Source organism: Sycon ciliatum, chromosome 2, assembly GCF_964019385.1.
Source record: "Sycon ciliatum chromosome 2, ocSycCili1.1, whole genome shotgun sequence".
NCBI classification, from domain to species: domain Eukaryota; kingdom Metazoa; phylum Porifera; class Calcarea; order Leucosolenida; family Sycettidae; genus Sycon; species Sycon ciliatum.
In genome coordinates this window covers 28,390,370-28,406,993 of record NC_088644.1, presented here as the reverse complement: position 1 = coordinate 28,406,993, position 16,624 = coordinate 28,390,370, and the positions used below count along the sequence as shown (strand labels likewise).

The window sequence follows — 16,624 nt, the reverse complement described above, 5'->3', positions numbered from 1 at the left end:
GACTAGAAAAACGAAAAAAAAAAAACCCAACGAAAGCTCGACTTGGTTGGCGAACACCCACCCCCGGCCCTTTAGAAGCCGGTGTGGCGAGTTAAAACCAAGATTTGAAGGGTACCCAACTATCCTCGCTGGGTGGCTGTCCGCCAACCAAGTGCCAACAAACTGCCTCTCGGGGACTTTTAAAACAGTGGCCAGTCGCGCCAAGCCTTCTCACGTCGCCTCAGCCAGATAACGTAGCTGGAATTTAGTGCTGCGTTTCTGCAGTTCCTTCTTAATTGGCGCTGTTTTTCCTTACAACCGCCCAATGCCCGTGCCAAACCGTCCAGGCTGCTGGAAATGGCTCCTCTAGCTCCCACCTCCGCTGTGAGGGCCTCGACTTCCCAGCCATTCTTCATACACTCCTGTTTGAGGTGGCGATACCGTGACAGCTTCTTCTCCCTGGACTGGATGATGCGGTCTTCGCTACACACCGTGAGTTCCAGCCAAAGAACCCTTCTCAATTTCTTCGAGAAGAGAACTATGTCTGGACGACACGTGGTAGGTGCAATAAAGTGTGGGAATACTAGCCTCTCGTCCAGATCTGAAAGAAGCTGTCAATCATGTGATCCTGACAAAAAACCATCGCTCAGACCTTTCCGCTGAGGTAACTCGCCATGGGGGATGTTTTGACCCGGTTTACAGAAGGTAATGTATGTACCATTAGTGGGAGTTTGCTCGGTATTTGACGACTTTTGCTTTGCTGATACTACTTCTGTCATGAATTTACTGATCTGTTTCAGGACGTTGTCATGGCGCCACGTGTACCTTCCTTGATGGAGTGAGGAAGGGCAGGCGGTGAGAATGTGCCTCAGTGTTGATGTCCGCTGACAAAGAGGGCAATTCTGGTCCACAACAGAGTTGCCCCATCGTCTCAGATTGTCAGGCGAAGGCAGAGTATTAAGTATCGCGTTCATTTGGAACGATATCGTCCTTCCATAGCCCTCGTATAAGAGTTTCCGCCATGTCATGTCCTCGAACATTGTGTCTGCCCATTTGGTCCAGGCCCCTTGCATTTGTAGGCCCTTTAGGTGCCGGAGCTGCTCCTGGCAGTCGCCTTCTCTGATTGTATTGAGGATTTGTTTCCTTGGTTTTACCGCGCGTGCTTTTGGTGTCACGAAGCCCAGTCCGGCTCTGGGCGGACGTGAAGCAGGCGTGTCCCATACGGCCGTTTCGGCACATTCCAATTCCACAACCGGCGAGAACCTACGGGTGAACGTTTGTTCTTGTTTTCTGTGATGGCAATACAGTTGAGCGATGTTGTGGTCTTTGCTGTGCTTGATAATGTGCCATTTAATAGTTTGCTCCTGCTTCCATAGTGTTGTGATACACATGAGCCGGAGACCTGGCCTTTCTCGATTTCCGGTGAAGAGGATGGCGGTGTTTGCAGCCTTGGGTAGGCCTGCCCACTTTTTAATAAAGGAGAGGCTGATGTGATGAAGCATTTTGGCAAAACTGTAACACAGGTCAAGTATCTCTAGGTGCCATGATATTTTCGGGATGATCAGATGTTGATAGAGCCAGAGTTTCTGGTGACCGACAAGGTGGGTTTCATGCACCAGTTTTAAGAGGTATCTAGTAAGGTCAACGAGATCTTTGCGTTGTTCCTCCTCTTTCATATTGTCCGTCAAATTTCTCCCCAGAAATTTGAATTGCCGACCATTTAGCGGCGGTACATCCTTGCCGGATATTGTAAGAAGAAGAAGAAGAAGAAGAAGAAGAAGAAGAAGAAGAGAGAGAGAGAGAGAGAGAGAGCACAAAAGAGAAGGATAGGAAATACAATACTTGGTAGAAAGTGGCAGCGGAAACAGCAGGAGCTACTGGAATCGTGGCAATATTATGTTACGGGCCATTTGAACCTAACTTGCCAGACATACGACGACTATCCAAGCTCAGGAATATTCACATCTCCCCGCCACACACGTGCGCGCACACACATACACTCACAGACGTGCACACACACACACACGCACACACACACACACACAGCTGAGCTGCAACTTCAGCACGCATTTCCAAATTTTGAGATATTCTCTGGAAATTCTCCTGACTACAGAGTTCAGACTCGTCTACATTGAATGCCATACAACTCCTAGAGAGAATGAATGAAGCCGTTGGTACTTTGCTACATGCTAAGTAGATATACTAAAGTATAGATTTGTCTAGAATCTAAGTGAACAGCCGTATGCATACAATGCGAATGCTTGACAAGAATTGAGAAAACAAATGTGTGCCATAAATAGTTGATTACTAATTTCTGGTTATCTGTATTATAATAGGAGGTATATGTGCATGGACGGTTAGGATAAACTGTGAATAAATAAGGATAATTCTAATAATTTATGGAATGAATGATTCGTCCGGTGGTGTTGAATTCAACACCACCGGACGAAGGTCTGCCTTCTTGTTCCAGTGTTCAGGGCTGGCGCTGATGTTGCTGTTAAAAATACCAAAATACGGAAACAGGGAGAAAAAAGGAAAACTAATGTGACTCAATATACAGTACCAGTATCCTTGGCGAAAGGAAGTTTCAAATTAATTTCACTTCATGCCCAGCTGAGTGCATGGTTTGCAACGTATAAACCATTCAATTCTTGTGTCACAGTTGTTCTTCCCTCAGTACAATGCCAACATACTATGGTATCTCCGGTCATTTCGGAGGTATATCCTGTAGAATGAACGGCCAGAGTGCAGCAATATCACTTACTTTGAGGTATGGTTAGCAGTCGGTTGAAGCCATGCCGCTGCTCCTGTTGTTGTTGTTGTTGCTGCTGCTGCTGCTGTTGTTGTTGTTGTTGTTGTTGTTGTTGTTGTTGTTGTTGTTGCTGCTGCTGCTGCTGCTGTTGATGCTCAATCTCTTGTCTGTTGCTGTAATGAATAGTATTAGGGAGACAAGAAGGTGGTGCACACATGGTTTAGAATATTATTGTTGAATCCCTACAATAATCCCCAATCAGGGGAGATTCAGGGGGGGGGGGGTTCAAGGCACGCAGACATCCCCGCAGAGCTTCAATGTGTGCCATTGCTCTCTTTTTGAAGGCGATGAGAGAGAGAGAGAGAGAGAGAGAGAGAGAGAGAGAGAGAGAGAGAGAGAGAGAGAGAGAGAGAGAGAGAGAGAGAGAGAGAGAGAGAGAGAGAGAGAGAGAGAGAGAGAGAGAGAGAGAGAGAGAGGTGCACATTGCCCAAACAATTACTTGCAATTTCCCAGGTGTTTGATGATTTCAAATGAAATCACATTGTTTCCATTTTTGGGGCTGCTTTTGGAATTTTATATGTGTTTCCTCTCCACTTTCACAGTTTGACAGGTGCTGGGGGAGTGCACAGCAAGTCACACATCAAAATATGCCAACAAATGTTCTGCAAAACAGCCAAGCACCACAGACAGTCACAACAAATAGCAATACTTACACACAGCTTGCAGCACATATTCCTTCATAAGCAAATCACAGTAGCTGGACTTACCCCGTCAGTCTAGGTCCAGGATCTGCAGGACCCATCCGAAATCTGTCTATCCAGTCATCCTGTTCAATACAACAGCATGACAGTAGCACAGTATTATTAGTCAAAGCAGCGCAGCATACACTATTGACATCAGTATAGCTTCACGGTTTGACACCACCATCACTACATGGGCATGGACATGGCTGAAGTAGATCTGTAAATACACCCACTAGGCCACTGTAGCTACTTGTCATGCGGCTATACACCAGTATGCTATCAGGAGCAGGATTGCGTTGCACAAGTGATAGTTGTAAATACATGTAGCTGCTGGCGTGCTGACATGCCTGCGCGCACATCTCAGAACTGATTTCATTTTGCTAGCACACTCACCATTGCCATTGGTTCTTCTCGGTGGGTGCGCGTTCTCTTCCGGGCCAATATCCAGCAAAGAAACTAGTTACTTCCGCTCTTTCTCGGCTCGGGTGTTGAAATGGCGCAAATACCCATCGACATGTCATTTTGAGGGCAAGAATGGAACTTGAATTTGGAGCCATAATCGAATCCACCAACGGTGAGGAAGTCAGACGCCAGCACAGATCTTCACTATACAGCTATGTCAACACAATGCCTCCAAAACTAGTCAAATGAGACAAGATCAAAAGGTCGCCCCCAGAGATCTGCCACTTTGAAAGGAAAAGGCGCAATATGAATCATTTGAAAATCATGACTGCTAGTGATGCTAGTAGCAACAACGGTAGATCTGCGAGTGACCGCCAAACTACCAAACTGGGAAATGCCAAACTAACTTCCAAAAGAGCTTGGCTGTCTCGGACCCGCATGCGCTACGAATCGCGCGGTACCAGGTTACCATGGTTACAGCAGTGCTCCAACCGCCTGAGCCGATCAGGGTTCAGACCCAGACCTATCTGCAGACGTACATCAGTAGGCTACACAGTCACTGGCCCTGCAGTGCTCGGTAGATCCACGTCGACAGCTGGCACTAGCGGCTATGGTCTGAGCCAGGAGTGGGTGCTGCTGACTGTGCATGTGGTAGATCTACATACCGGTATCGCCATTGCAGTGCTAAACTGTAGTACAGTCGTCCTTCTCTAATCCGGCACCTTTTGCAACGGCATTTTCTGCTGGATAAACAAAGGTGCTGGATTATCCAATCCTGCCCTCCAACCCGGCCCACCTGTTAACATAATTATATGTGTGTGTCGTACGTCAAAACGTAGGGATTTTCTGTGTCAATCCAAGTACTTCGTGGAATGCATGTCTTCAACATACAATTGGGAATATCCTATGCACTGGCATAGGATATTCCCAAGTGTATGTTACATGTGTTGTGTATGTTACAATGCTCCCTGACGGTATGCGATGTAGAACTGTTGGATTAGAAAATCGAATTATGTACAGTTTGAGTGATTTGTTGCAGAAAATAGCTGCTGGAAGCGGAATTCAAGTGCCGGATTAAAGCGTAGAAAATGAACTGAAAAAATCCGTTTTGCCAGAACGTGTGCTGGTTTGCAAGGGTGCTGGATAAACAAGACTTGAAGTGCCGGATTAGAGAGGGACGACTGTACTAGAACTTTCGAAGCCTGTTTACAATAGTTTGAGCAAGGTGGCAAGGTGTCCTCAACAACAAGGCATGTGACGGAGGAGATAGGGGCGGGTGCAAAAAAGGAAGAAGAGAGAGAGAGAGAGAGAGAGAGAGAGAGAGAGAGAGAGAGAGAGAGAGAGAGAGTGAGTGAGAGGGAGAAAGCAAAAGAGAGAGAGTGGCAGAGGAAACAGCCAGAGCTACCGGAATAGTGACAATAATTATGTTACGGGCCATTTGATCCCAACTCTGCCAGACATGCGACGACTATCCAAGCTCGGGAAAAACCACATCTCTCCGCCACACGTATGTGCACACAAACACACACACACGTGCACACACGTGCACACACACACAACTGAGCTGCAACTTCAGCACACATTTCCAAATCTTGAGATAATGTTCTCTGGAAATTCTCCCGACTACAGAGATCAGACTGATCTATGCCATGCAACTGCTACTTTAAAGGAGAATGAATGAAGCCTTCGGTACTTTGCTACATGCTAAGTAGAACCACTAACGTATACATGAATCTAGAATCTTTAAAAGCCCAGCCGTATGCATACAATCATAATGAATGCTGGATAAGAACGGAGAACAAAATTAATGTGCGCCGTAAATAGTTGATTGCTAATTTCTGGTTATCTGTATTATAATGGGAGGTATATGTGCATGGATGGTTAGGATAAACTGTGAATAAATAAGGATAATTCTAGTAATCTATGAAATGAATGATTTGTCCGGTGGTGGTGTTAAATTCAACACCACCGGACGAAGGTCTGCCTTCTTGTGCCAGTGTTCAGGGCTGGCGCTGGTGCTGCTGTTAATTACCAAGATACGGAAACAGGCAGAAAAGAGGAAAACAAATGTGACTCAATATACAGTACCAGTATCCTTGGAGTAAGGAACTTTCAAATGTATATCCCTTCATGCCCAGCTGAGTGCATGGTTTGCAAAGTGCAAACCATTCAATTCTTGTGTCACAGTTGTTCTTCCCTCAGTACAATGCCAACATACTATGGTATCTCCGTTCATTTCGGAGGTATATCCTGTAGAATGAACGGCCAGAGTGCAGCAATATCACTTACTTTGAGGTATGGTTAGCAGTCGGTTGAAGCGATGCCGCTGCTCCTGTTGTTGTTGTTGTTGTTGTTGTTGCTGCTGCTGCTGTTGTTGCTGTTGCTGTTGTTGTTGTTGTTGTTGTTGTTGTTGTTGTTGTTGTTGTTGTTGTTGTTGCTGCTGCTGCTGTTGATGCTCAATCGCTTGTCTGTTGCTGTAATGAATAGTATTAGGGAGACAACAAGGTGGCGCACACATGGTTTAGAATATTATTGTCTAATCCCTAGAATAATCTCCCATCAGGGGAGATTCAGGGGGGGGGGGGGGGGCGACGGGGTGCTCAAGGCCCCCAGACATCCCCACAGAGCTTCAATGTGTGCCATTGCTTTCTTTTTAAAGGGGCACTCCGGGAATATTTTCGGTGGTGTGTTCTCTTCATGGGTGCCTTGTATGGCCCCCAAGGAATGGGGAATCGCGAAAACTAGACCCAAAAAGTCGATATATGAAGCCAGGGAGGGCCAAGTTTGTCTCCTCTTTTGATGGTTTTGATGACGTCACGTGTGATTAGTATTCAAATTCTCTGCATTTGAAGATCTTAGTTGTTTGAATTTTCTGGTGATGAAGAACGATGTTTGGTCGACATTCCCAAGCTTCACAACTGCGGACCTACTCTAAGGAACCTGAAGGACCCTCTGAGGTGCCCCTGGTAGAAGCGCAGCCTGATGAGGGCCAGGAGATTGGAGCGGACGACTTCACTGGTCCGCGTACGAGGATCCCGAAATTCTCTATATGTCGTGAGGCATATGGTCAGAACAGTTTTTTTAGACAAGCTGACACGAAGTCGGGGTGATGTGTAACGCACGTCAAAGGGCTGTCAATGCTAACAGCTGCAGCGCTCTCTCGACAGCGAAGGTAATCGACTGCCCTCTGCATCACCCCACATTTCTGGCAGGAACACCAATCGTTATTTCCTTGTCGACCAGTGAAGTCGTCCGCTCCAATTTCCTGGCCGTCATCAGGCTGCGCTTCTACCAGTGACACCTCAGGAGGTCCTTCAGGTTCCTTAGAGTATGGTCGCAGTTGTGAAGCTTGGGAATGTTGACCAAACATCGTTCTTCATCACCAGAAAATTCAAACAACTAAGATCTTCAAATGCAGAGAATTTGAATACTAATCACACGTGACGTCATCAAAACCATCAAAAGAGGAGACAAACTTGGCCCTCCCTAGCTTCATATATCGACTTTTTGGGCCTAGTTTTCGCGATTCCCCATTCCTTGGGGGCCATATAAGGCCCCCATGAAGAGAACACACCACCGAAAATATTCCCGGAGTGCCCCTTTAAAGGCGACGAGAGAGAGAGAGAGAGAGAGAGAGAGAGAGAGAGAGAGAGAGAGAGAGAGAGAGAGAGAGAGAGAGAGAGAGAGAGAGAGAGAGAGAGAGAGAGAGAGAGAGAGAGAGAGAGAGAGAGGGAGAGGTGCACATTGCCCAAAAAACACTTGCCATTTCCCAGGTGTTTCGGGGATTTCAAATGAAATCACATTGTTTCCATTTTTGGGGCTGCTTTTGGAATTTTATATGCGTTTCCTCTCCACTGTCACAGTTTGACAGGTGTGGGGGGGGGGGGGGGGAGTGCACAGCAAGTCACACATCAAAATATGCCAACAAATGTGATCTGCAAAACAGGCACACACCACAGCCGGTCACAACAAATAGCAATACTTGCTTAGTATTTACAGCTTACAGCACATATTCATTCATAAACAAATCACAGTAGCTGGACTTACTCCGTCAGTCTAGGTCCAGGATCTACAGGACCCATCCGAAATCTGTCTATCCAGTCATCCTGTTCAATACAATAACATGACAGTAGCACAGTATACCATTAGTCAAATCAGCGCCAGCATACACTATTGCCATCAGTAGATGTTTGCCACCACCAGGGTACCAACACCACCATCACCACATGGGCATGGACATGGCTGAAGTAGATCTGTAAATACACCCACTGTAGCTACTTGTCATGCTGCTATACACCATTATAGTAATGTACATACACCGCTGCTGGCAAGTATTCTTTCTGCTAAACAATACTGACAGCAGTCGCAGCCCTGCAAGTAATTGCAATGTGAATGCCTGCTAAGAAAGGGTTTGCTCCCCACACCGGAGCTCGCGCTATTCCGCCGACTTTACTTGACTGGCTCACGACTGCCATCCAGAGCACACGAGAAGTCCATCGAACCTTCGGCTCGGCAAACCTGCAAGAAAGCACCACTCCCTGCTCAATACACAGTGTTTCGGGGAATTCACCCCTCATCAGTTGAGCTTGAGTAGGCTGAGGAAGATTGTGCCTGAAGAGCACCACTTATATAGTGCTCTCCAGGCACAAACATCACCAGGGATACAAACTTACAGAGACGCTCCGTTTCCAGCGCAACAAACACCTGGTGAACACCAGATAGCAGCGTGAGTCAGTGTCGCTCCTGGACGGTGAGACAGACGTCGAGGCCCCTCCGTCATTCGCAACGCTGTCACCTCCAAACCAACTAGTCGCAACCACTACTTCGTCCTGTTGTGCCCAGCGCGGGCTTGCGACTAGTTGGTTTGGAGGTGACAGCGTTGCGAATGACAGAGGGTCCTCGACGTCTGTCTCACCGTCCAGGAGCGACACTGACTCACGCTGCTATCTGGTGTTCACCAGGTGTTTGTCGCGCTGGAAACGGAGCGTCTCTGTAAGTTTGTATCCCTGGTGATGTTTGTGCCTGGAGAGCACTATATAAGTGGTGCTCTTCAGGCACAATCTTCCTCAGCCTACTCAAGCTCAACTGATGAGGGGTGAATTCCCCGAAACACTGTGTATTGAGCAGGGAGTGGTGCTTTCTTGCAGGTTTGCCGAGTCGAAGGTTCGATGGACTTCTCGTGTGCTCTGGATGGCAGTCGTGAGTCAGTCAAGTGTCAAGTAAAGTCGGCGGAATAGCGCGAGCTCCGGTGTGGGGAGCAAACCCTTTCTTACAAATCATCGCCGAAGTCGCAACCACTACTTCGTAAATGCCTGCTCTAAAAATTAATGTGAAATCATACCCAGTTGATCGAACACAAAGTGACAATAGTACAGGAACAGTAACACATCACTAGGTGCTACTGTATTAGGCGCAGGATAATAATCTTTATTTCAGGATTACCCAAAGGCTAACGATTGCGTTGCACAAGTGATAGTTGTAAATAGCTGCTGGCGTGCTGACATGCCTGCACGCACATCTCAGAACTGATTTCATTTTGCTAGCACACTCACCATTGCCATTGGTTCTTCTCAGTGGGTGCGCGTTCTCTTCCGGGCCAATATCCAGCAAAGAAACTAGTTACTTCCGCTCTTTCTCGGCTCGGGTGTTGAAATGGCGCAAATACCCATCGACATGACAATTTGAGGGCAAGAATGGAACTTGAATTTGGAGCCATAATCGAATCCACCAACGGTGAGGAAGTCAGACGCCAGCACAGATCTTCACAGCTATGTCAACAGAATGCCTCCAAAACTAGTCAAATGAGACAAGATCAAAAGGTTGCCCCCAGAGATCTGCCACTTTGAAAGGAAAGGGCGCAATATGAATCATTTGAAAATATTATGACTGCTAGTGCATATAGTGATGCTAGCAGTAACAACGGTAGATCTGCGAGTGACCGCCAAACTACCAAACTGGGAAATGCCAAACTATTATATTAAACTTACTTCCAAAAGAGCTTGGCTGTCTCGGACCCGCATGCGCTACGGATCGCGCGGTTACCAGGTTACAGCATGCTCCAACCGCCTGACCCCTGAGCTGATCAGGGTTCAGACCCATATCTGCAGACCTACACTGGCCCTGTAGTCAGCTGGCACTATCTCTTAGCCTGTCACCAGGAAACCCTATATTATATAGGGTTTGACATAACGCTACACATAAAGACCCTATATATATAGGGTTAGGACCTACGTTTTAGCGGCTATGGTCTGAGCCAGGTCTGGATGCTACTGACTGTGCATGTGGTAGATCTACATATCGCCAGTGCAGTACTAAAACGCTAGAACTTTTGAAGCCTGTTTACAATAGTTTGAGCAAGGTGGCAAGGTGTCCTCAACAACAAGGCATGTGACGGAGGAGATAGGGGCGGGTGTCAAAAAGGAAGAAGAAAGAGAGAGAGAGAGAGAAAGAGAGAGAGAGAGAGAGAGAGAGAGAGAGAGAGAGAGAGAGAGAGAGAGAGAGAGAGAGAGAGAGAGAGAGAGGAGAGAGAGAAGAGAAAGAAAAAGAGAGAATGGCGGAGGAAACAGCCAGAGCTACCGGAATAGTGACAATATGTTACGGGCCATTTGACCTCAACTCTGCCAGACATACGACGACTGTCCAAGCTCGGGAATAACCACATCTCCCAGAAAACACACAAATACAAACACATGTACACACACATACACACAGCACACACGGTCGGAACTGAGCTGCAACTTCAGCACACATTTCCAAATTTGGGATAATGTTCTCTGGAAATTCTCCCCAGTACAGATATCTGAGATTGGTCTATGCCATACAACTGCTACTTTAAAGGAGAATGAATGAAGCCTTCGGTACTTTGCTACATGCTAAGTAGATCCACTAAAGTATAGATGAATCTAGAATCTAAGTACGAAACAGCCGTATGCATACAATGCGAATGCCGGATGAAAATTGAGAAAACAAATGTGTGCCATAAATAGTTGATTACTAATTTCTGGTTATCTGTATTATAATAGGAGGTATATGTGCATGGATGGTTAGGATAAACTGTGAATAAATAAGGATAATTCTAATAATTTATGGAATGAATGATTCGTCCGGTGGTGTTGAATTCAACACCACCGGACGAAGGTCTGCCTTCTTGTTCCAGTGTTCAGGGCTGGCGCTGATGCTGCTGATAAATACCAAAATACGGAAACAGGGAGAAAAAAGGAAAACTAATGTCTCAATATACAGTACCAGTATCCTTGGCGAAAGGAAGTTTCAAATTAATTTCACTTCATGCCCAGCTGAGTGCATGGTTTGCAACGTATAAACCATTCAATTCTTGTGTCACAGTTGTTCTTCCCTCAGTACAATGCCAACATACTATGGTATCTCCGGTCATTTCGGAGGTATATCCTGTAGAATGAACGGCCAGAGTGCAGCAATATCACTTACTTTGAGGTATGGTTAGCAGTCGGTTGAGGCGCTGCCGCTGCTCCTGTTGTTGTTGCTGCTGCTGCTGTTGTTGTTGTTGTTGTTGTTGTTGTTGTTGTTGTTGCCTTTGCTGCTGCTGCTGCTGTTGATGATCAATCGCTTGTCTGTTGCTGTAATGAATAGTATGAGGGAGACAACAAGGAGGTGCACACATGGTTTAAAATATTATTGTCTAATCCCTTAAACAATTCCCCATCAGGGAAGATTTAGGGGGGGGGGGGTGCTCAAGGCCCCCAGACATCCCCACAGAGCTTCAATGTGTGCCATTCCTTTTTTTAAGTCGATGAGAGGTACACTGACCAAAAAAACACTTGTTATTTTCCCAGGTGTTCGAGGGACTTCACAGGAAATCACATTTTTCCACGTTTTGGGGGCTGTGTTGGGAAAATTCTATACGTTTTCTCTCCGGCCACTGTCACAGTTTGACAGGTGTTGGGGGAGTGGACAGCAGGTCACACATCAAAATATGCCAACAAATTTTGCTGCAAAACAGCCACACGCCACAGGAAGTCAAAACAAAATTAATTGTACCGCAAAACAGGTAACGTTTGCGACAAATAAATGTTTGCGTTTTACAAATTGAGACTGGTTTGCGTTGCTTAATGTTTGCGATTGAATACATATTGAACACATACAGTCATATTGAATACATACTTCTTTGAACTTTACATGGCGCGAAATTGCGTTGTTCAAAGTTTGCGATTCGGGGCCTCTCGCAAAATTCGCAAACATTTTTACGTTGCAATAGTTACCCGTTTTACAGTAATACTTACAGCTTTTAAAATTAATACGGTGCATTATATTCATGAACAAATGTAGTTGGACTTACTCGGTCAGTCTGGTTTCATGATCTGCGGGCCCCATCCGGAAACTTTCTACCCAGTTGTCCTGTTCAATAAAACAGCATGACAATAGCACAGTATAATATCAGTCAAAGGAGACTCCCTCGATTTAGGCTAAGGCCTGTGGAGAATCCATAAATTATTATTATTAAAAGCATGTCCGCGTAGGTGGCGGGGGTGCCACTTTCGCTTATGCCATTCAGGATTGATGTCTGAAGAGTAATACCAATACGATACAATAAAATGACAGAAGTGACGTCAACAAAAGCCGTTAGCAACAACACCAATATGACTAATGGAAAACTTCATCCAAAGTATAAAATAAAATAGAATATGCATACAACATGTCTGGTCAGTCCTGTTAGGTGGGGCGGGCTCCACGCCATGCCTGTCGGTCCGCTGCCATTGTGCGGACTGCGTCAACATCTAGCGGCTGGTGGAGGGTAAGTCCATGCCATGATAACAGTTCCGTCTGCAAGACCGTTACCAAAGTCGTCCGAGGTCGACCCCTGAAGCGTTCAGTGCCCTCGTCGTTGGCCAGGCGAAGATACATATCCACTGCCAACTGTGGAGGAGCAGTTGGGGCCAAACGAAAGATATGGCCAGCGAGACTGTAGCGCTGCCTTGTGATCATCTCGCTGATGGGGACAGCTCCGCAGCGCTTATACAGAGTGTCATTGCTAATTCGTTTAGGGTACCGCATGTCGATGATGCTCCTTAGCTGGGTCCTGTGGAACGAATCCATTCGCGCGAGCTCCGACATCGGTAGGCCCCAAGTGCCGCAGTTGTAGGTAAGGACTGGGATGACGTAGGCGCTGTAGAGCCTCAGCCGAAGACCTTCACTGATCTGGCGCCTCCGGGTCCAGATCTTGAGGAGTGAGTTGAAGGCGGCGGCGGCCAGTTGACGCCTCCGAGCAGCATCTTCGGCGTCACCCAGGAGGGAGCCTAGTTTGCGGACAGTACGCCACGTTTCTTGGTTCCTATCGGGAAATCGGGCGACGGTGGTATGCTCTGTCTTGGAGGGATTAACGTTCAGGTTCCATCTCGCAAGAACTGCTGGAGCTTGTTGTTCAACTTCACTGAGAAACGTCTCATCCCGGCTCACAAAATCAACATCGTCCGCGTATGCGATATCCAACGGCAGGTCATTGTCCACAGCAGGGCGAGATGGCAGCTCCTGTCGTAGGTCCCGGAGAGCAGCCTCCAGGTAAATGGTGAAAAGCACTGGAGAGAGACTGTCCCCTTGAGGGACTCCGATATTTGTCTTGAAGGAGCTTTTCGATGCACCTTTCACACGAGGTTCAAGCCAGGTTTCAGTCAACAGTATACGGATCATTCGGAGCTCACTTTCTTGGAGGAAGGATTCAAGGATCCTCATCAGGACATCGCGGCGGACAGTGTCGAATGCTTTACTCATGTCAATTCCCAATATGTGGATGGACGTATTGAATCGCTGCGTCATACTACATAGCCATCTATGGCACCACACCACATCACTTGTGCTGCGGCCACGACGAAAAGCACTTTGGGATGTAGCCAGGTACTGATCAACCGCTGGCTGTATCCTCTTCAGCACAATCAGGGACAGCGTCTTTCTCAACGCCGAGAGCAGTACGATAGGGCGCGTACTAGTAAGCGGCCCTAGTGGTTTACCGGGCTTCTGCAGCAGTATTAGGGTTCCTCTGCCAACTTCGAGTGGGTCATGTGTCTCAATAGCTCGGTTCAAGATGTCGGAAGTCATCTCAGCGACAATGGGAGGACTGTACTTGAGTAACTCTCCGGAGAGATGGTCAGGGCCTGCCGCTCTCCCGTTATTCAGGCTTTGGAAGGCCCTCCTAACTTCGGCCGATGTGATTCGATTGGGGAGAGGGCTGGGATCACCTAGGAATTGTGGAATGTCAGGGAGGGATTTATCATGGAATTGGCTTTCATAATGTTTGATGATGAACGCCTGCTGGTCTGCAGGGTTGATAACGACCCGCTGCTTCTCATCATGAATAATAGGCTGGCTGTACGGTTTTCGCTTCAGTAGCTGGACAGCACGGAACATCTTTGCCCCACTATCATGCAGTCGCTCCACTTCCTCTGCTTGACGATCCAAGGCTCTCTTGGCATTGTCAGATGCGATATCACGAATTTCATGCATTGTGCGATTTCTTTGATTTTTTAGTGACTGTCTTTTCTGGTCATCCCTGCACTCTCCAATCGCCAGGCGAAGATCTTTCTGCTTGCGTGACAGCAACTCAATTTCAGGGGAGAAGTCATGGCGGTGATGTTGTCTCTGCTGAGTGCCGGCCGAATCCAGTGCTGATTTGCTGAGGACTTCAGATAAGGATTCCCAGACTGCTTGGGTGCTGTTGGCTTCTGATGACACGCTGCACTGGACCTGGGTCTCCACAGTTCTCTTGTAGGATTCCCGAATTGCGACATCTGAAGCAAGCTTTCCAGTGTCAGGGCGGATGTTGCCGGCAGTGGTCTTGCGTTGGTGATTATCCAATAAATTATCCAATAAATAATCCATAAATACAAATACAAAATACAAAAGCAGACCAGCATGCACTATTGACACTAGTAGACTACAAATATGTGACACCACCACCACCACCACCACCACCACCACCACCACCACCGCCACCGCCACCGCCACCGCCACCGCCACCGCCACCGCCACCACCACCACCAAGATACCAACACCACCATCACCACATGGGCATGGACATGGCTGAAGTAGATCTGTAAATACACCCGCTGTAGTTACATGTCATGCGGCTATACCAGTATACAGTAATGTACATACACAGCTGCTGGCAAGTATTCTTTCTGCTAAACAATACTGACAGCAGTCGCAGCCCTGCAAGTAATTGCAATGCAAATGCCTGCTCTAAAATTAAATGTGAAATCATACCCAGTTGATCGAACACAAAGTGACAATAGTACAGGAACAGTAACACATCACTAGGTGCTACTGTATTAGGCGCAGGATAATAATCTTTATTTCAGGATTACCCAAAGGCTAACGATTGCGTTGCACAAGTGATAGTTGTAAATAGCTGCTGGCGTGCTGACATGCCTGCACGCACATCTCAGAACTGATTTCATTTTGCTAGCACACTCACCATTGCCATTGGTTCTTTTCGGTGGGTGCGCGTTCTCTTCCGGGCCAATATTCAGCAAAGAAACTAGTTACTTCCGCTTTTTCTCGGCTCGGGTGTTGAAATGGCGCAAATACCCATCGACATGACAATTTGAGGGCAAGAATGGAACTTGATTTGGAGCCATAATCGAATCCACCAACGGTGAGGAAGTCAGACGCCAGCACATATCTTCACTATACAGCTATGTCAACAGAATGCCTCCAAAACTAGTCAAATGAGACAAGATCAAAAGGTCGCCCCCAGAGATCTGCCACTTTGAAAGGAAAGGGCGCAATATGAATCAAATGAAAATCATGACTGCTAGTGATGCTAGTAGCAACAACGGTAGATCTGCGAGTGACCGCCAAACTACCAAACTGGGAAATGCCAAACTAATACTTCCAAAAGAGCTTGGCTGTCTCGGACCCGCATGCGCTACGAATCGCGCGGTTACCAGGTTACAGCAGTGCTCCAACCGCCTGACCCCTGAGCTGATCAGGGTTCAGACCCATATCTGCAGACCTACACTGTACTGGCCCTGCAGTGCTCGGTAGATCTACGTCGTCAGCTGGCACTGTCGTGGACATGGAAATCCGGTCGCACGTCTAGCAGCCCCAGGGCGCTGGCCATGCAGCCGTAGCACACACGTATCGCTGCTGCTGGTCGCATCGGATCAACAATTACATGTTTGTGCACTGCATGCAACCACTTACGTTTTCTACTAAAATTGTAGGCGCTGAGGGCGCCGGCCCCGGTCAATCGACTGGATTTCCATGTCCGCGACAGTACTTGTACGTTTTACTTTTAGCGGCTATGGTCTGAGCCAGGTCTGGATGCTACTGACTGTGCATGTGGTAGATCTACATATCGCCAGTGCAGTACTAAAACGCTAGAACTTTTGAAGCCTGTTTACAATAGTTTGAGCAAGGTGGCAAGGTGTCCTCAACAACAAGGCATGTGACGGAGGAGATAGGGGCGGGTGTCAAAAAGGAAGAAGAAAGAGAGAGAGAGAGAAAGAGAGAGAGAGAGAGAGAGAGAGAGAGAGAGAGAAAAGAATGAAAGAAAAAGAGAGAATGGCGGAGGAAACAGCCAGAGCTACCGGAATAGTGACAATATGTTACGGGCCATTTGACCCCAACTCTGCCAGACATACGACAACTGTCCAAGCTCGGGAATAACCACATCTCCCAGAAAACACACACATACAAACACATAATTATACACATGTACACACACATACACACAGCACACAGAACTGAGCTGCAACTTCAGCACACATTTCCAAAT

General features: G+C 47.1%; 2 protein-coding genes across 5 annotated transcripts; both read right to left on the bottom strand.

Annotated features, from left to right (window-relative positions):
* Window positions 1-2,075: 2,075 nt before the first annotated feature.
* LOC135809545 (TATA-box-binding protein-like) lies at window positions 2,076-4,081 on the bottom strand. The gene is made up of 4 exons (XM_065322910.1): window positions 3,868-4,081; window positions 3,499-3,557; window positions 2,744-2,904; window positions 2,076-2,473 (listed from the first exon to the last, which is right to left on the bottom strand). The coding sequence occupies exons 1-4, from the start codon at window positions 3,874-3,876 to the stop codon at window positions 2,412-2,414; spliced, it is 291 nt and encodes a 96-aa protein (XP_065178982.1). The 5' UTR covers window positions 3,877-4,081; the 3' UTR covers window positions 2,076-2,411.
* A 1,417-nt stretch (window positions 4,082-5,498) lies between these two features.
* Window positions 5,499-15,415, bottom strand: LOC135809544 (ataxin-8-like). 4 transcript variants are annotated; one of them, XM_065322906.1, is made up of 4 exons: window positions 15,320-15,359; window positions 7,924-7,982; window positions 6,166-6,350; window positions 5,499-5,897 (listed from the first exon to the last, which is right to left on the bottom strand). In XM_065322906.1, the coding sequence occupies exons 1-4, from the start codon at window positions 15,326-15,328 to the stop codon at window positions 5,836-5,838; spliced, it is 315 nt and encodes a 104-aa protein (XP_065178978.1). In that variant the 5' UTR covers window positions 15,329-15,359; the 3' UTR covers window positions 5,499-5,835. The 4 variants fall into 4 exon arrangements, with proteins under 4 accessions (XP_065178978.1, XP_065178977.1, XP_065178979.1 ...); XM_065322905.1 differs by lacking the exon at window positions 15,320-15,359 and adding an exon at window positions 9,429-9,655; XM_065322907.1 differs by lacking the exons at window positions 5,499-5,897; window positions 6,166-6,350; window positions 7,924-7,982 and adding exons at window positions 10,638-11,056; window positions 11,323-11,471; window positions 12,191-12,249 and having other exon boundaries at window positions 15,320-15,415.
* Between the last annotated feature and the right edge of the window lie 1,209 nt (window positions 15,416-16,624).